A 24,605-nucleotide genomic window follows, 5' to 3' on the forward strand; every position below is an offset into this window, starting at 1 on the left:
TGTTGCAGTGGGGTTTATTTACTAAAGGCAAATCCACTTTGCACTACAAATGCACTTGGAAATGCAGTCACTGTAGATCTGAGGGGGACATGCAAGGAAAATAAACAGTAGTTTTGCTTATACGTGATTGGATGATAAAATCAGCAGAGCTTCCCCTCATTTCAGATCTTCCCCCCTCAGATCTAAAGTGACTGCACTGCCAAGTGCACTTGCAGTGCAAGGTGTATTTTCCTTTAGTAAATCAACCCCATTGTATCAGAGTGTCATTTTCTGAATGAATGAGGAATCGCTAAACAGATGCCCTATTCATTCAAGTAAAGTGCTACAGAGAAAAGGACTATCTTCAGTCCCTGTCTCTATCTCAGAAAGAGATAGGGGTGTCCTAGATATAGAACTCTGCTAACTCACCAAAGACCCCCCCCCCCAAAAAAAAAACCTGCTTGCACTCATCCCTCCACGGTGATGGTCCCCCCCCCCCCCCACAAACGTATGCGTCTGGCACCCTGCAGGGACATGGCGCCTCAGCGCCCTTAATAGACTGGCCGCTCCTGGTAAGACCCCTTTTACCTGGAGCCGACTCTGTCAAGCAGAGAGAGAAAGTATCGGTACTTGTACTCGGTCTTAAAGTGGTATTGGTGCAACCCTAGTTTGGGGGGGTCTTTCACAAAGTCTGACTACTGTTAGGGGAAAAATGAAAATCTTGATTTTTTTTTTTTTTTTTTTTTTTGAGAAATTTGTATATTGACGTTTTTGCGTACGTTAGATTTTAACCATTTTGCAAAAAGGTGCAATGTAAAAATTACAAATTTGTTATGTATTAACTCCATACAGGTAAAGCTTTTATATTTAGTTGAAATGTAGCTAATAGATAATTGGCTGTTATCTGCTAATGATGGTTTTAGTGTGTTTTTAGCAAAAATATTGTTTTGATAAACATTTGCACAAATACTGCGGGGCCTAAAAAATCATTAGCACCTTCCTTTTTATTCCAGAGGTCATATGCTTTAAGAAAATATATGGTTTTGGGGGGGTCTTTTACAAACTCTGAAAGCTGTAAGTGAAAAATTCAAACCGCCAGATTGAGAAATTTTTGAGTTCATTTGATTTTCACCATTTTGCAAAATGGTTCATTTTAACATTTACAAACATTTGTTATTAACTCCTTACAGGTTATGTTTTATATTTAGTAGGAATTTAGCAGGAATTTTGTAAAATTAGCTGTTATCTACTAATAATGGTGTTAGTGTATCTTTTACGAATATATTGGTTTGATAAACATTTGCGCAAATACCACAGGGTTTAAAGTAGCAGCTTTTTATTCTAGAGGTCCTAGGCTTTCAGAAAATATATGGTTTGGGGGGGTCTTTCACAAATTCTGAAAGCTGTAAAGGAAAAATGAAAGCCTTCAGATTTTAGAGAAATTTGGATATTTACATTTTTGTGTACGTTCGTGGTGTGTATATATATATATATATATATATATATATATATATATTATATATATATATATATATATATATATATATATATATATATATATATATATATATATATATATATATATATATATATATATTTTTTTTATTTTTTTTTTTTCACCATTTTGCAAAAAGGCGCAATGGCTTGTTAGGGTCTCAAATTAAGTGGGCCATCAGTACTTCAGGTGTGATCAATTTTCAGAGATTGGCACCATAGTTTGTGGACTCTAACTTTCACACAGACCAAATAATATACACCGATTTTGGGTTATTTTTACCAAAGATATGTAGTGTAAATTTTGGCCAAAATTTATGAAGAAAAATCACTAATTTGCAAAATTTTATAACGGAAACAAATTTTTTTTTTTTTTTTTTAATAGTATGTTCAGTCTTATTTCTTTTATAGCGCAAAAAAAAAACAAAACAGCGGTGATTAACCGCTTGCTGACCAGCCGCCGCAGTTGTACTGCGGCAGAATGGCTCAGCTGGGAGAAACGACGTTATGTAACGTCGCTTCGCCCTGTGCCCACTGGGGGCGCTCGCCCACAGAGCCAATGCGAGTGCCCGGCGGTCACAATCACTGATGGGCTCCCGCAAATGCTCGGGGCACACGGAGAACCAGCATCTGTGTGCAAACCAAGAAATTAACAGCGATCTATCTCTTCCCCCTACACAGTCCACTCCCCCTTCATTTAGAACACATTAACTCCTTGATCACCCCCAAGTGTTAACCCCTTCTCTGCAGTGACATTTTTACAGTAATCAGTTTATAGCACTGATCATTGTAAAAATGCCAATGGTCCCAAAAATGTGTCAGAATTGTCCGATGTGTCCGCCATAATGTCGCAGTTCCTATAAAAATCGCAGATCGCTGCCATTACTAGTAAGAAAAAAATAAAATTGCCATAAAACTCTCTGCTATATTGTAGACACTATAACTTTTTCACAAACCAATCCAATATACGCTTATTGCGTTATTTTTGCAGGGGGGAAAAAAAAAAATGTAGAAGAGTAATGGTTTTGAGGCTTGCCAATGGGGATGTTCAATAATCTGTGAAGCTGTTAAGTTTTCTTGATCGTTGTATAGAAATCTATTTCAGCATAGTACCAATTCCATGTCCATTAGCACCTGTTAGATGGCAACATGCTGGGCAGCTACACAAACATCCATTTTCATACTTTCATGGCCGCCTCCTTTTCAGCTGTTAAGGTTATGTAGCAGTCTGGCTGTTCCACGTGTATAATTAGCAAATTATACATCAGCTGTTAGATGAAATTGTGGGCCTTGTCTAAAATTAGAGAAGTGGGGAAGGTATAAAAGGAGGAATCTGTAGCATCCAGCACACGTTGGTTCTTGCCCACCCACGTTCTGCTCTCTCATCTCTGCAGTGACTGCATGTACAAAACACTTTTCAGTTCAGTCAACAGGAGGAGGCACCCAGGCAAGCTGCACTATACACCAGTCAGTGCAGAAGTTTTATAATGTCTTTTATTCACTATGTATTGACCACTTTTGGGTGGTCTCTAATGGTTTGGATAAAGAGTACATGGCTGCATTTTTTTTTTTTTTTTTGCAAATACAAGCAACAGGAAACCGTTGTTTCAAAAATAAATGAATAAGCATTTATTATAGAAGCTGTTCATCCATATATAATTGTATCTAGTGCTCGATTTTATGGATCACAAGAGAAACACAAAAGTGCATTTTGCCTGAAAGGTTTGCGTACATCGAGGATGATTCAATAAAGCATTTGCAAAATGTTTCTGGGGATGATAATGTTTCTGGCTTTATGGCTGTATTAGAAAGTTCTGTGCCTAAAATCATGAAATCCGTGGAACAGCTTTCTTTTTATTTTTGGCATGTGTGACAAATTCAGGTATGTGCTACACTTTCACTTGGTGCTATGACTGCAACAAGATCATAAAGAAATACCTCCATATGCAGGATAAGAAAAGTGGAGTATTGTAGTACTTTGTCCCATAAGGGGAAAATAAATCACTATACATTCCGATAGAAAGAAATGAAGGGGGTGTTGAGCCTCTGCATGGAGTGGCTCGGGATATTTTGACAAGCAGTTGTGCATCTCGTCAGATCTTGCTGAATTGGACCTGTCAAGTATGAGACTAGGAGGCATGATGGGTCCAGTGTCTACCTTTTTATTTACTGGATACTTTATTACAGAGATCTCCCTGCTTTAACGATATGCTGGCCTTCATATGACGTCCCCAGCTTTCAGTGTTGATATCTGAATGGTGCCTGCAGCTACAGGCATCATTCAGATATCGATTTTTTTTTTCCACTTGCGATTCCCTTCACCTTAAGTACAATCATATCAGCTATTCAGCTGCTTGATCGTTCTTGCAGGCAGTGGGAGGGGTCGTGTGTGTGTCTCCAGCCGCCCTCCGGTGTTTCTCCCGGGTTGCCCGTACAATCTGCGAACCGGAGAATTAATCCATCGCTAGCGGAAGTTAGTCAGAGATTTCCGAGGGACAGATGGTCTCTGGCAATCTCTATCTCTCGCAACATTATGATGCCACGTCCGGGCTGGCGGAAGTTAACAAAGCTCGGGACTCGGCTGGGATCGTGAATTGTTTTTGATCTCAGCCTTTCCTGCCTAGAGGAGGTATTGCTGCAAACGTTGGAGCAATGACAATAATCCTAGCACTAGGCTCCTAAACTCTAAACATGTAACCTGTAAAAAAAAATTTTTAATTGTTGCCTATGGAGATTTTTAAGTACTCAAGTTTGGAGCTATAACACAAGTGTGCGCAATTTTTTTTTAAGCGTGACATGTGAGGTATCTATTTACTCGGCGTATCATCTGTCACATTTATACAAATTGGGAACACTTTCCACTTCCTTTTTTTTTTACAAAAGACGTGTTTGAAAAATTGCTGTGCAAATACCGTGTGACAAAAAAAGTTGCAATGACCACTATTTTATACCCCTGAGTAATTTTCTAGCAAAAAAAAATGATTTTTACATGTAGGAGAGGAGTGCTGGAATTCGCCCAATGGGCAAGTGGTTAATTCTCACATCTGCTCTTGTTCACTTATAATTTTTTTCTTTTTTTTTTAAGCACCCTTGCCAGCTTCAGGTGTTCTGTACCCATTGATGCAGTGTCCATAACATGTAATAATTAGCAGGAACACTGGGATTCCTTTAATATTGGATACAGCAAGTGTGAAGATCCAGGAACTGGAACCTGCAGTGGAGTGTCCAAGAGATCCTAAGAACCCGTTGGGTGGTTTAATTCTCCTGAAATCAGTTTTGGTTGACGTGCCCTTTTAATAAACCCAGTTGCTGTTTCCACTAGTAGAACACCTTAATCATTTAAAAACAGTTTAGCCTTATTAGATGATTTAGGTGCCTTAAAATTAATAAATAGCACAGGGGGTAGACATAGCACAGAGGCTTCAAATAGTCCATAATATCTCCATACCCAAGGAACAGCAAATCCATATAGTTTCAAATGAAAACCGTTTATTGTTACTAAGGAAAAAGTATATTAAAATTAATTCACTGTTTAATAAATTTGTAGCTCATATTTGGTCGCACATAGTTCTCCAGAGGGATTATTGACCACACTAGTCAAGTCGATTCCAGATGGTAGATTCTAGGAGTATAATGTGTAGCCGTGCCTCTACATGTTTCGGAGCCTACACCGCTTCCTCAGGAGCGAAAAACTGTTAAGGCCCCTTTCACACTTGTGCAACTTAAGTGGTACCCCATGATTTCCAATGAGTACCATTCATATCTGTGCTACCTCTAGTCGCACCAACTGCGAAGTAGTCCCTGTACTACTTTGGTCCAACTTTCATGCGATTTGAGGGCCATAAACCTCAAGTTTACACAGGCGTTACCTGAAATCGCGTGACTTTGAAGTCGCGGTAGTATGAAAGGTGCCTAATAAGGACATGTGTCCAAATGAAGACCTCAAGTGAAAGTGCTACAACTCCCCCCCCCCCCCAGGGCAGGCATGGGGGAGCATACAAAATAGAGATGTTTGCCAGCACACAATGGATCGACAAGGTAGCATTCAAACTGATTTTTATTGCATGATCACATCACGGAGCAGTGCATCGTTTCGGGCCCCTTCGGCCATCTGATGATACGAAAGACACCTAAACATTCTCCAATATAGGGACTTCAAAGAGTAGTATAGATTGTGGGGGATTAGAGCAGAATGTTTCTTCTGGTACTGGCCCAATTGCCGAGTCTTCAGTAGAGTGTTCGTGTTAAGTGAAGTTATGCATTGAAAACCATGAGTTGTCAATCTTCTGTCAGCCTAGGTCAGTTCTATTTTTTTTTTTTTTTAATTTTCCCAATTACAGCACTTGCGCATACATGTAGAATTGAATGTTTTATTCTTGGGACACAGACTGGCCACCTTCAGGGCATATATGGAAGCTAGTTCTGTTTCAAATTGTGCTCTATGTATTGACCTACTGTAGCCTTAGTCTGTCTGGACAGTGTGGTCACCTGCTGACTTGGCACCACCCACAAGCCACTTAAAGCTGACTATAGACTGATCAAAATTTGTCCGGTTCAGCAGGAACCAGCCAAATAAGTTCCATCTATAGGCAGACTGGTTGTAAGTTAATCTATCAGCCAGTCAGGTTGAATTTGTTTTTTTTTTAACTGCTGGTGGCTATGGCTGTCAGCGGTGATCATTGTATTCTGATGGCTGGGAAACTTTCTGCTGTCAAAATTTAAATAGCGTTAACACCACTGACTCTGTAATGGGGGAATTGAGCAATTTTCTTTTTTTCAACCCATGACCTGCCTTATTCTTCAATGAGCTGCATCCAATGCAATTTTTTTTTTTTTTGCTTCAGCTACTAGCAGTACATAGTATGTGCGTTTTTTTTGTTTTTCCAGACCTTTTTGAAGTATAAGAAAACGATTACTTTACTAAGCCCCATCTGTGTGCAGTACTAATACTGGCTGAGGAATGCTGGCATAAACAGGGAAGGACTAACTAGCACTAAACATGAGGAGGTGGACAAATGGAGAAACCCTATCCTATAGTAAACCAGCTGTAGTGGGCCAAAACCTCCACTAGATGTCGGCATACTAATAGAACAATAACACGATGCAGTTTAATACAGCGCAGAAAAATTCATAGAAGTGGGACAGAACAGTAGTACACCTGAACTAGGAAAGAAAAAAAATACAGTAACTCCTTGGATGCAATGGAATGTTTCTGCACTGTTCCCTTTTGGGCACTGTCAGTAAGCTGTATTGGTAAGCGGAGATGAAATGTAATGGTATAGTTTTTTTTTTTTTTTTTTTAAATTCTTTTTGATTTTTCATTTAGTACAAAACAGTAATACAACAAACTGTATTCAAGGTGACCAATGTGGACACCCTCTAAGGCATGGCCAACAGGGCCTTCCTATTCTGGCTAACATAGTTCGGCTATCTATCTTATTTGTCTCCCATATCCCCCTTCCCTCCCACCTCCCTCCCCATCACCCCAACTTGAGTCACAGCTCATCATATCGGATTTTAGATATCATATTACTTTTAGTCAGTCATTACACAACTCTTGTACATCTACACATTGTATCTATATAGATTACACCGTATTACTTTATCCATTTGATTGAAATCTGCTGGCATTCACCATAGGTATACTGCAATAACTATGTAATTTATATGCTTGTTTATCGTATCCTTGCCACAAGAAAAAAAAAGAAAAAAACACACAACACCATCTTCTTTCTTTCTATATGGTCAGGGGTCTCCTGTATATCACTACATCAGACTTTACTTAGCCACACTATCCCACTGTAACACTAGAGTTGTACCATGTGTGCCAGACTTTATCAAATTTTTTTAGGCAACCTCTTGCTTCGTATGTGTGTTTGTAGTATGGTAGCATAGCATTAACCAAACCCTTCCAGAATTCCACTGTCGGAGCTCCGGGTTTTTTCCAGTGTAACAGGATGGCTTTTCTACCATAGAAAAATAAAATATTAAGCATGGTTCTCATAGCACGTGATGGCACCACCTCCTCCACCAGTCCGAGCAAACAAACTCTGGTTGTTGTCGGTATGGGTATTGACAATAAGTCTGCTATGCAAGTTGTTATATCCGACCAAAATCGCTGAACCTGTGAACAGCTCCAAAAGACATGATCAGCATCTGCCGGAGACTGAGAGCACCTCCAACATTCAGCTGAGACATTCGGAAAAATCTTTGCTAGTCTATCTGGAGTATAATAGCTTCTGTGCAAAAATTTAAACTGGATCAAACGATCCCTTGCTGATATGAGGTGTTTAAATGGTTGTGTCCACATATCGTCCCAGTCCTCCCCCTGTATATCATGTATCTCAGCCTCCCATTTTTCCCGACATCTAGAAATCCCTTTTGGAGTGGATTTGAAAAATTCTTTATATGTTAGTGATAATGTCTTTACCATATCTTCATTGGATAGCATGGATTCCAGCGACGAGGGCAGAGATTCCACCCTCATCTCCCGAAACTGCATCTGGAATGCATGCCTGAGCTGCAGAAACCTGAACAGATATGAATTTGGTAGGTCATGTCTGGATTTTAGTTGAGGGAATGTCTGTAATTCTCCGAAGTATGTAATGTCTCGTAATGTCTTTATACCCTTTATTGCCCATACCGTGGGGTCTTGGAAGTTGTAGAAGTGGGGCAGAGCTGGGTTCATCCATATAGGAGCCGATGGCGAGACTCCCCCAAAACTTGGACTTGCCAGCTTCACCGCCATCTCCCATGCCTTAATTGTCGCCTTCATTGTGGTCGTTAGCGGGAGGTCAGATCTAGTTCCCCTAAATAGGGCATATCTTAGACTTTCATAGGATCCCAGTCGCGCTGCTTCTAACACTGTGGCAGCATCCCCATCGTCCGCTATTAGCCATCTACGAGCAAAAACCATTTGCCCGGCTAAGTAATATTTCTGCCAGTCCGGCAGTGCTAGTCCCCCTTGATCTCCGGGCTCCTGTAACGTTTTAAGGCCTATTCTTGGGGGTTTGGGTGCCCAGAGGAAGGAAGATACTATACTGTCTATCTTTTTAAAATATGATTTAGGGATCCAGATTGGTGCATTTCTTAGGAAGTAGAGAATTACAGGGAGGAATTTCATTTTAAGCAAGGCTATTCTGCCTATTAGAGATAATGGCAGGTTTGTCCAGGCCTGAACCCTTTGCTTTAATAAAGATATCAGTGGTACCAGATTAAGGGGCATGTAATCCTGTATGTTGGAGGTAATTTCGACTCCTAAATATTTAAGGGAGGAGACCCACTGAAGTGGAAGACCTGAGTCTGCCACGTCACGGGCCGCCGGATCCAAAGGTAGTATAGAGGATTTATTCCAATTTACCCGTAGTCCAGAGAATCCTGCAAAGCGATCTATGATTCCCAGTGCTATTCTAAGAGAGTCTCGTGGGTCGCTGAGGAATAGCAGCATATCGTCTGCATACAGCGCTACAGTTTCGGTAATTGTGCCTATTTTAATCGCTTTAATCTGCTCTGAAGATCTAAGAGCCACCGCCAAAGGCTCCAGGGCAAGCGAAAACAGGAATGGGGACAGGGGGCAGCCCTGTCGGGTCCCCCTCCCCACTGGGAAGAAGTCTGAAATGAAAGTACCCAATCTTATTGCTATTTTTGGGGATTTGTATAGTAAGGAGACCCATTTCCTGAAACGTGGACCGAATCCCATTACCTCTAATACCTTGAGCATGTACCTCCAGTCCACCGAGTCGAATGCTTTCTCAAAGTCTATAGAGACTACAACTCTGGTTGTTGAGAAATCTGACTGGATCTGAAGATGCGTAAATAGCCTCCTCAGGTTTGTGTCTGTTGATTTGCCCGGCATAAAGCCCGTCTGGTCAATATTGACAATGGATTGTATAATTGTGGCCAGCCTAGTTGCCAGTATTTTTGTTAAAATTTTTAGATCCATATTCAGTAAGGCTATTGGTCGGTATGACGCACATTCCAGAGGGTCTTTACCTGGTTTCAAAATGAGAACCATGTAGGCCTCTAACATGGATTCCGGCAGGGTTTCATGCTCATGGCAATATGTTAATAGTGTATTTAATCTGGGAGCTAAGGTCTCTACATTCCTTTTATAAAAGTCTGCTGGTAGACCATCTGGTCCAGGGGCCTTGTGCGGAGGGAAGGCAAAAATCGCCTGTTGGATTTCCCTTAATTTCCCTGTAATTGTAGCCTCTAGAATTCTGGAGTCCTCTTCTGACAGTTTAGGCATGGGTAAATCCGTCAGGAGGGAATCTAAGGCCGATTCATCATATGATGGGATAGGGGCATAGAGGGATGAAAAAAAATTAACAAATTCTTGAATGATTAGTTTGGGGTCCCGTATCATGTCTCCTCCCGTACTTTTAATTACCGGAATATTTATTATAGGGTGACAGTCAGCTACCAGTAACGCTAAGAGCTTCCCGTTTTTATCCCCTTCTGCAAACACAGTGTTCGCTCTTCTAGATATTTCAGATTGGGCCTGGCCCGTGATGTGTAATGATAAGGAACGTCGTGCCTCTAACAGGGACCTGTACGCTTCTCCTGATGGAGTTTTGGCATAGTCTTCTTCTCTATCTTTTACCAGATTTTGCAGGGTCTCATTGTCTTCATTGTCCTGTACTCTGGCAGTTTTTATGGCTGAAATGCATTCCCCTCTAGTTACTGCCTTGAAGGCATCCCATACTATCGGGGGCTCTGCCGTTTCCGGATTCAATGACCAATATGAGGTCATAGTCTCCCCTATCTGTGCCGCGACTTGGTCATGCTGCAGCCAACTAGGAGAAAGTCTCCATCCTCCCCCCTTTAGCCCGGATGAAAAAGATAAAGTGAGAGAGAGGGGGTTATGGTCTGTCAGGCCCCCTGCCAGATAATCTATGTCTGTCACAAATGGCAAGATACGGTCATTCCCGAAGGCCAAGTCAATCCTAGCTGCAGATCCGTGTGTCAAAGATACATGTGAGTAACACTTATCAAGGGGATGTTTCCATCTCCATAGTTCCTTAAAGCCTGTTACTGACACCCAGCCCGCTAGACCGACTGATCCTCCTCTACTTGGATTGGAGGAGTCTAAGGCCGCCTCCAACACTGCATTAAAATCCCCCATTACCACTATTGGAAGGTGGGAGAATGGTGCCAACCTAGTAGTTAAGTCATATAGTATTTGTCCTTGGAAGGGAGGGGGTACATAAACATTTACCACCACTATTGTCTTAAAGCACATATCCATTACTACTGCCACATATCTTCCCCCCGGATCTGAGAGCACCTGATGGATCGTGCAAGGGATAGCCTTGCTGATTAGGATTGTCACTCCCCTCGCAAATGTGGAGTGCAAAGCTCTTTGAATCCACGGTCTGCGAAGGGATAGAACCCTGGATCCGTCCAGGTGTGTCTCCTGCAGGAGAACAATATGTGGCTGATGCTGCTTGATATATTGGAACACCGAGGCTCTCTTTACTTTGTGATTGAGACCTCGAACGTTCCAAGACATCATTTTGATTTTATTAGTCCTACTTATGTATCTTGATAGTCATTGTTACCCTGGTATGCAGTGCTCTATATTTTTCCCATCTAGTGTTCCCCGGATCATTGACGGTGTATGAGTTATGGGTTATGAGTATCCTTAATATTTTAAGTTGAGCTGTGACTCTACCAAACAAAAAAACAGAACTCACCCCTGCTATTATGCTAAAAATAAAACTTTTTAGTCCAGCATATAGCTTTATCCCTGAACCAAAAAAAACCTGAACATGTGGTTTGAAATCCCACCGATGTGGTCGAAAGTCTGGCATTTCTGTTGTTGCTTTCGTATCCTCTTCTTGTTGCTCCATTACAGTTTACACTGGAGACTTGGCGAAGAAGGCAGCCTTTTTCAAGAGAGAGTAAAGTCATGGTGATAGAGACTGGGTTTCTTTCTTTAGGTAGGTAACCGGATCCTCTAAGTCCTGGCTTTTTCCACGTTTTATCCGGGAAAGATGAGATTACCACGTATCTAGATGTTATTTAAGGGCAAGCACTTGGTAAACTGCACTCCCATTGGGTTTAGCAAAGTACCTTGTTCAGGAGACCATGTTGTGCCAGTTTAGTGCAATGGTTGGTGTTAGTGTCTGAAATATCAAAGGGCCATGTGCGAACTGTAAAGAGTATTTATCTTTATAGGCATAGTTCCTCAGACCACTGATCGTTAGAACTCTTTGTCCATCCATTCGCAGGCATCTTCCGGGTTTTCGAAGAACTTCACTGTCCCCTTGTATTGGATTCTGAGCTTGCTGGGGTACAGCATACTGTATCTTATTTCTTTTTCCCGCAGGCGTCGGCGGACCTCGTTGAAGGATCTGCGTTTGTATTGCGTTGCAGCAGAAAAATCAGGAAAGAGCATGATTTTAGCATTTTCATACCTCAGGTCTTGCTGTTTTCTGGCCTGGGTCAAAATCATGTCGCGGTCACGATAATTCAGGAATCGCACCAGAAAAGGTCTTGGGAAAGCACCTGGGGGTCTGTTTCCAGTGGGCACTCTATGCGCTCTTTCTATCACATATGTGGGTGGGAGATCTTGTAGCGACAGCAGTTGTTTGAAAAAGAGCTCGGCGAAAGTTGTGGTTTTATCCCCTTCAGCCCCCTCTGGCAGCCCGACCACTCGGATATTATTCCTTCTTTGTCTGTCTTCTGCGTCGTCTGCTCTGCGCTGTAATGCCTGTACCTGCTCCCGAAGTTCTGTCATGCGGCCATCATGTACATGAGAAACATCCTCCACCTCTGACACTCTTGTTTCTACAGTGGTCAGCCTGCTGCGGATCTTGTCCAAGTCATGCCTTATGAGGGTGCATTCTGAGGACAGATGATCTATTCTCCCCATCAGCTCTGCTTTGCTCACGTTTATGGCTTCTAGGATAGGCCCTGTTATAGCCTCTGCATCCACAGCCATAACCGGATCCCCCTCCGGGTTACAAGCCGCTGATCCCTGTGCCTGTGCCATCTTACCCGCCGCTGTTTTGGCGCCTTGATCTTTCGGCGGTGAAGACAAGATGGCGGGGGCGGAGCCTCTTCCTGCTTCTCCTGCAGAGCGGGCACTCCGGAGGTCCGTGTGAGCCTTGGCAGCCCTTTTAGACATGGATGAAGGCATCTCTGTACTCCGACGACCTTCCCCTACGTCAGGGTGCAGCTGAGGAGTGAAGGGAGATTCTCCAATGAGTCGGATAAGAGACAGGGTGACGGAGCTGTAGAGGAACGCGCTCTGCCTCGATCACATCCGGCCGGAAGTCCTCATGTAATGGTATAGTTAAGTGGCCAGTTGTGTATGTATGAACAAATGTGTATTTATTTTTTATGAATGCATTCTTTTTTTTTTTTTTGTTTTGGTTTTGCCCTGAAGTTTTTCACCACCTTAATCTTGGTGGCAATATCACTACTAATGTATGTGTTTTTGTATCTGCGTACTCCAGACAGGATTTATTTATGCCAGTAAAAACAAGCAAGCATGAAAAGAAAGCAAGTGTGTATAGAACCTAAATATAGGAATAACTGCAGCTAAAAATGACTTGCAGTACCACTCCAAGCAATTTTGTGGCACACTGTCATTTGACTGGGTGTGGTGTCACTGGTTGATTTGTAACTTGGTACTGAGGGCTTTTGCTTTGCCTTGTACATGTTTTTCATTTGCTTATGTGAGGTGTCTTTTTTTTTTTTTTTTTTTTTTTTTTTTTTTTTCCTTAGATGAGGAATTTAAAAATCAAGTTAAACGTATGTTTTAAGCCTAAATTCCAATCCAGTTGGCTAAATGTTGAAATACACACATTTTGAAATGTTCTGCCTGTCAAGATTTCACTTTTTTTTTTTTTTTTTTTTCTGCTGCAAGGCTTGTAATGCAGGCACCCCTGCTATCACTTTGCTCTCTTATCAGCAAGTTACAAGTCTTATTTAAGATGCTAATATGCACATCTACTTGGGTGCTTGTGCGAGCTGTGTTTAACCACTTAAAGTGTAAGTAAACCCTCCTATCGTTTTCAGCCAAGGAAGCTGCCATCTTTGCCTTTGTTCAATCTACAACTGCCATGATGCTGCACATGTGATCAGTTATGACACCAGCCATTGGATGGTTTGACAGTTTGGTTGAGAGCACAACCAATGGGAGTGTTACATTTCCGGCATGTGCCGGAAATGAAGCTGTTTTACGGATGAGTTTACTTCCGCTTTAAGGATTAGCCTCGTTTTGAGATTTTGGTGTTTTACATGTTTAAAACAGTTTTTTTTTTTTTTGCTAGAAAATTACTTAGAACCCCCAAACATTATATATATTGTTTTTTTTTCTAACACCCTAGAGAATAAAATGGCAGTCAATGCAATAATTTTTTTCACACCGTATTTGCGCAGCGGTCTTACAAGCGCACTTTTTTGGGGAAAAATTCACTTTTTTTCAATAAAAAAAATAAGACAACAGTAAAGTTAGTCCAATTTTTTTTTTTATATTGTGAAAGATAATTTTACACTGAGTAAATTGATACCCAACATGTCACGCTTCAAAATTGCGCCCGTTCGTGGAATAGCGTCAAACTTTTACCCTCAAATCTCCATAGGCAATGTTTAAAAAATTCTACAGGTTGCATGTTTTGCGTTACAGAGGGGGTCTAGGGCTAGAATTATTGCTCTCGCTCTACCGATCGCGGCGATACCTCACATGTGTGGTTTGACCACAGTTTTCATATACGGGCACTACCCACGTATGCGTTCGCTTCTGCGCGCGAGCTCGTTGGGACAGGGCTCTTTAAAAAAATTTTTTTTTTTAATTAATTATTTTACTTGATTTTATTTTTTCACTGTTTAAAAAAAAAAATTGGGTCACTTTTATTCCTATTACAAGGAATGTAAACAACCCTTGTAATAGAAAAAAAGCATGACAGGACCTCTTAAATATGAGATCTGGGTCATAAAGTCCTCAGATCTCATATTTGGACTAAAATGCAGAAAAAATAAATTGTCATTTGAAAAGACAACAGAAAAAAATGTGCCTTTAAGACGTATGGGAGGAAGTGGTATGGAGACCCCCCCCCCCCCCCCCCCCCCACTCGTCTCCATACCACAGAAGTGAAAGGACCCGATTGCCTCCGCGGCTACCGAAGGCTTCGGTAAGTGGTGGAAGGGGGGTGGCACCTCTCCCGCCGCCAATAATGGTGATCTCGCGGTGAATCCGCCGCAGAGACCACCATTATCGTAAACAGAACCGCCTGCTCTAAAGATGGATACCTTGGTTGTGGCAGCAGCTGCTGCCGTTACCGAGATATCCATCTTCAAACTGCCGATGTATGTGTACAGGAGCCGGTCGGTAAATGGTTAATGTAGAACTAAGGGCAAAATGTTTTTAATCTCAGATGGAGTAAGAATAGTTTTATTGCCATCTTACATTGTTACATAGTAGGTGAAGTTGAAAAAAGACAAGTCCAAGTCTAACCTATGTGTGTGATTATATGTCTGTATTACATTGTATATCCCTGTATGTTGTGGTGGTTCGGGTGCTTATCGAGTAGTTTTTTTTTTTTTTTCTCGAAACTATCGATTCCCCCCCGCAGGGACCACCGCCTGTGGAAGGGAATGCCACATTTTTGCCGCTCTTGCAGTAAAGAACCCTCTAAGTAGTTTAAGGTTAAACCGCTTTTCTTATTTTGAGTAGCCACGTGTCTTGTTAATCACTTGCCGACCGTAGCACACACACACGTCGGTAGAATGGCGCAGGCAAATGAGCGCACCTGTACGTGCCTTTTTGAATTTGCCGCCTATCGAGTGCGCTAGAGTGGCCGCAGGTCCTGCAAACTCTATGTTCGCCGGCGGCCCGTGATTGAGGAGAGGCAGAACAAGGCATTTCCCTGTTCTGCCTAGCAACATGACAGGGATTTACTGCTCCCTGTCATCGGGAGCAGTGATCTGTCATGTTGTAGTGAGCCCATCCCCCTACAGTTAGAATCACTCCCTAGGACACTCTTAACCCCTTGATTGCCCCCTAGTGTTTAACCCCTTCCCCGCTAGTGTCATTTATACAATAATCAGTGGTTATTTTTAGCTCTGATCGCTGTATAAATGACAATGGTCCCAAATGTGTCCGATGTGTCTGCCATAATGTCGCAGTCCCGATAAAAAAATCGCAGATCGCCACCATTACTTGTAAAAAAAATATATAATAAAAATGCCATAAATGTATCTCCTATTTTTATTTTTTTTCAAAAATATGTAGAATACATATCTACCAAAACTGTGGAAGAAATAGTTTTTTATATTTTTTTTTTGGGAGATTTATTATAGTAAAAAATATTAATGTTTTATCCAAAATTGTCCCTTTTTATTTTTTTGTTTTATATCGCAAAAAATAAAACCCACAGAGGTGATCAAATACCACCAAAAGAAAGCTTTAAAGGATGTCAATTTTTTTGAGTACAACGTCGCATGACCGCAATTGTCAGCTAAAGCGACGCAGTACGGAATCACAAAAAATGCTCCTGGTCAGGAAGAGGGTAAGTCTTTCCGGGGCCGAAGAGGTTAAACCACCTTCCGCAAAAGTTTTATCCCTATTGTGGGGTCACCAGTATGGTATTTGTAAATTGAAATCATATCCCCTCAAGTGTCTCTTCTCCAGAGAGTTCAGTGCTCGCAACCTTTCTTCATAACTAATGTCCTCCAGACCATTTATTAGCTTTGTTGCCCTTCTTTGTGCTCGCTCCATTTTACACTACATTTTTCCTGAAGACTGGTGCCCAGAACTGGACAGCATACTCCAGGTGCAGCCGGACCAGAGTCCTGTAGAATGGGAGAATTATCGCTTTATCCCTGGAGTTAATCCCTTTTTTAATGCATGCCAATATTGTTAGCAGCTAGGCATTGCATGCCAACCATGCAATTGCTGAGGCTATCATCTACTAGGACCCCCAGGTCCTTTTCCATCCTAGAGTCCCCAAGAGTGTATAGATTGCATTCATATTTTTGCCACCCAAATGCATTATTTTACATTTTTCTACATTAAACCTCATTTGTCATGTAGTCGCCCACCCCATTAATTTGTTCAGATCATCTTGCAAGGTTTCCATATCTTGCGGAGAAGTTATTGCCCTGCTTAGCATCGTTCGCAAATACAGATTGAACTGTTTACCCCATCCTCCATGTCATTTATGAAGAAATTAAAATAGGATTGGTCCCAGCACAGAACCCTGGGGGACCCCACTACCCACCCCTGACCATTCCGAGTATTCCCCATTTATCACCACCCTCTGAACTCGCCCTTGTAGCCAGTTTTCAATCCATGTACTCGTCCTATGGTCCATGCCAACAGACCTTATTTTGTACAGTAAATGTTTATGGGGAACTGTGTCAAATGCTTTTGCAAAATCCAGATACACCACGAGCCTTCCTTTATCTAGATGGCAACTCACCTCCTCATAGAGGGTTAATTGGTTTGGCAAGAACGATTCTTCATGAGTCCATGCTGATTACTGCTTGCATGCTATTGATGTTAGGCTAATTGGTCTGTAATTCCCAGGGATGTATTTTGGGACCTTTTTTAAATATTGGTGCTTTTCTCCAATCTGTGGGTACCATTCCAGTGAGTAAAAATTAGGAACAATGGTCTGGCAATTAACTGAGTTCCCCAAGTACCCTCGGGTGCAATCCATCTGGTCTAGGTGATTTATTATTGTTAAGTTTCCCAATTCTAATTCTGTCCTCTGTTAGCAATGAGGGTGCTTCCTGTGATTTGTCACGAGGATAAACACTGCAGTTTTGGTTACTGAAGGCCCCCGATTCCCTCGCGAGACTGAAGAGGAGAAGAATAAATTCAATACTGTCGCCATCTCCCCATCCTTTGTAACCAGATGTCCTTCCTCCTTTTTTTTTTTTTTTTTTTTTTTTTTGTTTTTTAAATTTTGATTACATACTTAACCGCTTGCTGCCCGCCATATAGCAAAATGACGCCGGCAAAGTGGTTTCAATACCCTGACCAGACGTTTTCAGGATATTAAGCCGATGCGTGCCACCGGGGCCACGCATCGCGGCGATCCTTGTTGCGGTGTCACTCTGACGCAGACTTTACCACGTGATCAGCGGTGTCCAATCACTGCTGATCACGATGTAAACAGGAAGAGCCGGTGATCAGCTTTTCCTCACTGGCATCCGTCAGACGAGAGGAGAGCCGATCGGCTGCTCCTCTGACGGGTGGGTCTGTGCTGATCGGATACCCACCACCAGGTATGCCAATCAGTGCCCACAATGGGCATCACTGATTGTCAGGCATTATTGTTTGGCACTGATTGGCATCCATCAGTACCTTACATTACCAGTGCATCCATGCTGCCTTATCAGTGCCCTTCAGTCCAACCCCATCAGTGAAGGAGAAAACGTACTTGTGTACTTTAATTTGTTAAGCAGAAAATAAAAATCCCCAGAGGTGATCAAATACCACCAAAAGGAAGCTCTATTTGTGGGAACAAAATGATAAAAATTTAGTTTGGGTATAGTGTAGCATGACTGCGCAATTGTCATTCAAAGTGTGACAGCGCTGAAAATTGGTCTGGGCAGGATGGTGTATAAGTGCCCAGTATTGAAGTGGTTAAATTTCTTGGGATTTTTTTTTTTGCTCTCCTCTGCTATGTGTTTTTCGTGTTCTATCTTTGCCTCCCTAATTGCACCTTTGCATTCTTTATAAAGTTTGAATGCCAATGATGATCCCTCAACCTGGTATTTTTTGAAGGTCTTCTCTTTTTGTTTTTATATGCATTTTTACATTTGCCTTAAGCCATCCAGGACTTTTGGTTCGCTCTTTTTAAATGTATTACCCAATGAGATGCACTGGCTAATGCCCTTTTTATTTAATATGCTCTTAAAGCGAACCCATCTCTCCTCCGTGTTCTTTGTTCCTAAGATTTTATCCCAATTTATATCTTCTAGCATGGTTCGTAGTTTAGGGAAGTTGGCTCTTTTGAAATTCAATGTCTTTGTATTTCCCCATATGTTTCCTTTTTGTGTGATTTATACTGAAGCCAGTTGACCTGTGATTGCTGTTTCCTAAATCTCCCCATATTTCCAGATCCGTGATCAGGTCTGTAATGTTGGTAATCAGTAGATCTAGTAACGCTTTTTTTTCTAGTTGGTGTGTCTACCATCTGACCCATGAAATTGTCCAAGACATTTAGGAACTGGCGATCCTTAGATGAATGCGTGGTTCCCTCCACCCAGTCTATGTCTGGATAATTAAAGTCCCCTATTATAACACCTCCCATCCTTGCAGCTAATCTAAATTGTGATAGGAGGTCTGCCTCCTCCTCTTCCCTCAGGTTAGGGGGCCTATAGCATACTCCCAGTATTATTTTTCCTCTTAGGGCCCTTTCACACTGGGGCGGTTTGCAGGCGCTATTGCGCTAATAATAGCGCCTGCAAACCGACCCGAAAGTGCCGCTGCTTTCATTCCAGTGTGAAAGCCCCAAGGGCTTTCACACTGGAGTGATGCGCTAGCAGGACGGTAAAAAAAGTCCTGCTAGCAGCATCTTCGGAGCGGTGAAGGAGCGGAGTATATACCGCTCCTTCACCGCTCCTGCCCATTGAAGTCAATGGGACGGCGCAGCTATACCGCCAGCAATGCGCCTCTGCTGAGGTGCTTTGCGGTGGTTTTTAACCATTTCTCGCCCGCTAGCGGGGGGTAAAACCGCCCCGCTTGCGGCCGCATACCGACGGTAAAGCGCCGCTTACAATAGCAGCGCTTTACCGCCGACGCCCGCCCCAGTGTGAAAGGGCCCTTGGCTTCCTCCCTTTGGAGCTCTACCCATAAGGATTCCACCTCTTCCCTAGATCCCTTAGTGATGTCATCTCTCACATTCACTTGTACGTTATTCTTGATATATAGTCATCTGTGTCCCATGGGGGAGATTAAGCTTCACTTCCTGTCCCAAAGACAAAACAGGAGGTCAGAGGAAATCAAACACCCCCCCAACATGTACCATCTCTTCCTGCTCAATTGATGACTCAAAAATTTGGGATTCTCTCATGTTTGGTTATAGTAAATAGGGAGGGGGAATCCTACATATTGGGGAACACCGCAATAAAAACTGACAAGGTCTCTAACCCCCTCTCCCTCTCATTTTTAAAAGTATATAAAAAAAAAAAAAAAGTTGCAAATGGTATTCCAGACACAACCTGAAAAATTCTCTCTCCTAACACCTATTGTGACCTGTTTAGAAAGAAGTGTATAGTTGCCCATTTGCAGGCCGATCTGATCACAAGCTGCAGGGGAGAGAGGAAAGTGCTCTGATGGTGGCTAGTAAAGCCTTGAGCATTGATGTCACACACAGGCTTATAATGGCTCATATGATATGTTGTCGGTGCTTCCTCCTCGCCCCTAATGCTGAGCAGACTGACACAGGGGAACCAAGTTGCATAACCGGACCCAAGCAGCCTGTAAAATAGGCAAGTATACAAATCCTTTCTTACATAGGTGTTTAGGAGGGGGGTAATACTGTATACACTGCAAAATAGCTTTCTACTTCCACATTTGTTTGGATTTCAGCTTCAACTAATTATCAAATTTTAAAAATGCTTGATAATGTTATAAAGCTTCATGCTCCAGGCAATATACACACCAATTTTAACAGATGAATGCTAGTATAAAATGGACTGCACAGGCATGTAAGATTGCGTGTGTTTTTTTGTTTTTTTTCCCCTGTGCTTTTGCAAAGGCAAAGTTCCCTAACCTAAAAAGTAGTGATGCACCTTTTCGGCAAAATTCCGAAAAGGAAATCTTCCCGAAAATGAGGGCAGGGCCCCGTCCCTGGTGCCGCCCACTACAGGGGTGTCCTTGCGCCGCCCGCCGCAGTCCCTTTCCTCTCCTCTTCCCCTCCCTCCTCGCTGCAATCCCTCATGTGTCACGGAGCTCAACTACACAGACCGCAGTAACAATGTCCCGCCTGCTGTGACAGACGGCACACTGATCCAATGGTGGGACATTGAATCAGTGTGACGTGATTACAGGAGGCGGGACATTGTTACTGCGACCCAGGCAATTCAAATGCAGCTCCGTGACACACTGAGACCGCCACTCTTATTCGGGAACTGGTAGGCTACATGACAGGCACAGGTGAGGCTGCATCTGAGGGGCAAACGCGGGCTGCATGACTGGCACTGGTGAGGCTGCATTGATCTCCTGTACCGTGTCCCCAGTCTCTGACCATCTCCTGTACCGTGTCCCCAGTCTCTGACCATCTCCTGTACCGTGTCCCCAGTCTCTGACCATCTCCTGTACCGTGTCCCCAGTCTCTGACCATCTCCTGTACCGTGTCCCCAGTCTCTGACCATCTCCTGTACCGTGTCCCCAGTCTCTGACCATCGCCTGTACCGTGTCCCCAGTCTCTGACCATCTCCTGTACCGTGTCCCCAGTCTCTGACCATCTCCTGTACCGTGTCCCCAGTCTCTGACCATCTCCTGTACCGTGTCCCCAGTCTCTGACCATCTCCTGTACCGTGTCCCCAGTCTCTGACCATCTCCTGTACCGTGTCCCCAGTCTCTGACCATCTCCTGTACCGTGTCCCCAGTCTCTGACCATCTCCTGTACCGTGTCCCCAGTCTCTGACCATCTCCTGTACCGTGTCCCCAGTCTCTGACCATCTCCTGTACCGTGTCCCCAGTCTCTGACCATCTCCTGTACCGTGTCCCCAGTCTCTGACCATCTCCTGTACCGTGTCCCCAGTCTCTGACCATCTCCTGTACCGTGTCCCCAGTCTCTGACCATCTCCTGTACCGTGTCCCCAGTCTCTGACCATCTCCTGTACCGTGTCCCCAGTCTCTGACCATCTCCTGTACCGTGTCCCCAGTCTCTGACCATCTCCTGTACCGTGTCCCCAGTCTCTGACCATCTCCTGTACCGTGTCCCCAGTCTCTGACCATCTCCTGTACCGTGTCCCCAGTCTCTGACCATCTCCTGTACCGTGTCCCCAGTCTCTGACCATCTCCTGTACCGTGTCCCCAGTCTCTGACCATCTCCTGTACCGTGTCCCCAGTCTCTGACCATCTCCTGTACCGTGCCCCCAGTCTCTGACCATCTCCTGTACAAAAATATTTTTAAAAACAGTCACTTTCGGTATCGGTGCTGTTTCGGATTTCAGCCTAGTGTATTTTTCATTTTCGGTATCGGTTTTGGCACCAAAAAACCCATTCGGTGCATCCCTACTAAAAACACAGAAAATACTCCTTTTTGCCTTCTCACTCCAGCTCTCTATTCTGCCTAGTGAGTAATGGTCACATAAGTTTTCACTAACACATTGTGGAAGATGGTAGGGGGGTGCTACTGATCGATTTTCTTAAGCCTCATTCACACCTGCATGTCTTTTCACGTGACCGCATAGGGGCAGCCCTGCACATGATTAATGTAACAAAGAAGCTCTGGCACATTTTTGTACGGTGCCTTGCACGTGTTAGTTTTGCTTTTTCTTGCGTTTTAGCACAACAAAACCAGTTTCATGTCCTCGTTTGGGTTTCCCAAGAGGAAGTAAACTCCTGTGTGGTGTGTTTTTTTTTTTTTTTTTTTTTTTGTACCTACAGTGTATTGGTAAACCTATAATGAAGCTTGCCTATAGGGTACTGTAAATATCTCCTAAACGTGAACCGTTTAGAGAGATTTACTGTATACTGCGTCGATTAGGTCATTGGCACATATGCTCTGAATAAATAGCCAGCCATGCTGTTTGTTCAGGGCCTGTGCCGTGACCAGTGGCGTCATTGCTGCTCCAGCCAATCACAGCACTGGAGGGCGCAAACTGGAAGAAATACCGGGGAAGATGTCGGCCGTGTCAGTGTGTGCGGGCAGCGCTGGAAGGATTTGTTCTAATGTAAGTATTTCATAATGAGCTAGTAGGTGATAAATACTAGCTCATTATGTGTTCGTCTTGTAGGGATTTTTTATTTTACAACCTCTAACAATGGCACCACAAGCGATGCTTGTTTCCAGAACGCATGCAGACAGTGTGTTTCTGTGCACATTCCTGGAATGGAGCCTTACTTGGTGCCGATTACTGAGACTACAGAGTCTAATCCCCCGTTCACATTAGTGCAACATCAGGCCCATCTAACTGCACCTCCGTTTCTATGACATCAGCTGGGATTTAAGCATCTCTCAACTTGCTAGTCTATCTTGGTCTTATGTCTTCCCATTTTCTGCAACCTCTCTGTGTGGCTTCTAAAGCCAGCCATGGAAAGCTTGAATCTCGGTTCAGCAGGGATCGGCCAAGATTCGAACCATGTGGTTGATCAATTAATTTGGGTACGACCAGCCTGACAGATTTTCCATGCTTATGATGCCAGTGTCTCTGATAAGGGGGTAGCACCTGCCCACCTGTACGGGGCCATTACTGGAACCAATCGCCATGTTAACAATACTTCAGTTTGTGAACGGATAGGGAGCCTCTGCACAGAATTATTCCTGTTCATTCACTCTAGCTGAGACAGCAGCAAAAGGTAGAGTTAAAAGTTCCTCAATTCTTTTTATTTTGGGTGTCTGTTTAGACCCCTGATATTTTACTAACCCCCACAGGGCTGTTCAAAAACTGTAACACAATAGCTCAGTGGGAATGATTCCCCCCATCAACACTGACTGGTACCATTGGTTGCAGGGAAAAAATTTGCACCATCTGTGGTGGCTGGCTTAAGTTTTTTTACATATTTATGAGCTAGTAGTGAGGTCTTGGTGGGGCACTTGTTAATATTTGCATTACAGAGCATTGCAAGTGTCAGAGCTGCCAGGGTACTCTGTGCAAAATCTAGAGTAACATGGTGTAATCTCCATACCTCACAAAGTCAAATTTCATCAGCAGATTGTGTAAAAGAATCTGTTTCTCTAAATTTGCCCTACTACCTTTTCCACAACGTGTGCAGAGTTTTAGGTTAAACTGCATACAGTCTGTTTGAAACATGGCACCTCCAGTGTCTGCTTTGATTTGATTTCAATGCCTCAGTGCAGTTAATAATGAACCAAAGCTTGTAAACATGGTCCCATTTGATCTACTGTGTTTGTTAAAGGTTTGCTGCACTGGGATTTTAAACGTAATACTTGCCTGAAGTTGCTGTACCTTTGAGAATACAGGAGGCCTAATAGTCAGCGATGAGGATTTGTATGGAGGTATCCTTTCACTTGGCTTTAGTTTGAACGTTTTTAAAAGCCTACTAGAAAAGTGGTGACCTGTAAGTGTTAACTACAGCAGGCAAAATCGGGCCACCTTCCCTGCAAAACTGGGCTGTACGACAAATGTGTAAATCACAAAACTGGATGGACAGAGATAAAAAAAAAAAAAAGCAGGAAAAACGGCTTCCATGTATGTATTTCATTTGTGCATTTAGTGGTTTGCTGAGAATTTAACTGCACATAAATTAAATGTAAACTTATTTATTTTTTTTTTCTATCTTTTTGTAGTCCTTCCTCCAGTCCTTGTTCCGAGGCACAGCGAGTACAACCCACAGCATAGTCTTCTGGCTCAATTCCGTACCATGGAGCCCAGTGAGCCCCACATGCCACACAACGCCACTTTTCCAGATTCTTTCCAGCAGCCAAACAGCCACCCGTTTCCACACTCACCCAACAGCAGTTACCCAAATTCTCCTGGAAGTAGCAGTACCTATCCCCACTCTCCAGCAAGTTCAGATCCAGGAAGTCCCTTCCAGATCCCAGGTATGTTTTTGCTTTTTCTGGTTGCTGCCAGCTTTTCAACTGCCATAGCGGTACAAGTAATATTGAGGTAATAGGTATATGGATGTATGGCGAATAGCTATCCTAAGGCTATATTCGCACCACTTCCAGCATGCTAAATGTTCTTGAATTGACATTTGTTTTTTGTAACATACTGCATTGATGTGGGAGGGGTGTGTTTTTTTTATTTATTTTTTTTTTTTTTTTTGCTGGTGGGGAAAAAGAGAATTTTGGGGAAATTTTGTTTCAGCATGCATTGTGTTACATTTACTGCCGCATGTTCTATTTTCACCAAACACACACCAACGCAGCACATTGGTGTGAACTGAAAAATCACTTGGAAACTATGGATTTTGGCTTGTTGTTGCACTGGACCTACGTTAAGTAGTGTAAACCAGTGCACGTAGCACCTTT

At 43.0% G+C, this 24,605-nt stretch overlaps 1 protein-coding gene across 1 annotated transcript in view; it reads left to right on the forward strand.

Moving 5' to 3' along the window:
- The window catches only part of SMAD1 (SMAD family member 1), a 147,555-nt gene that overhangs the window by 94,584 nt on the left and 28,366 nt on the right, over nt 1–24,605 (forward strand). Inside the window, exon 3 of the mRNA XM_073604552.1 lies at nt 23,919–24,173. Within this exon, the coding sequence (XP_073460653.1) occupies nt 23,919–24,173 (255 nt within the window). The remainder of the gene's footprint in view (nt 1–23,918; nt 24,174–24,605) is intronic.

This window comes from Aquarana catesbeiana, linkage group LG01 (genome assembly GCF_042186555.1).
Source record: "Aquarana catesbeiana isolate 2022-GZ linkage group LG01, ASM4218655v1, whole genome shotgun sequence".
Classification (NCBI taxonomy): domain Eukaryota; kingdom Metazoa; phylum Chordata; class Amphibia; order Anura; family Ranidae; genus Aquarana; species Aquarana catesbeiana.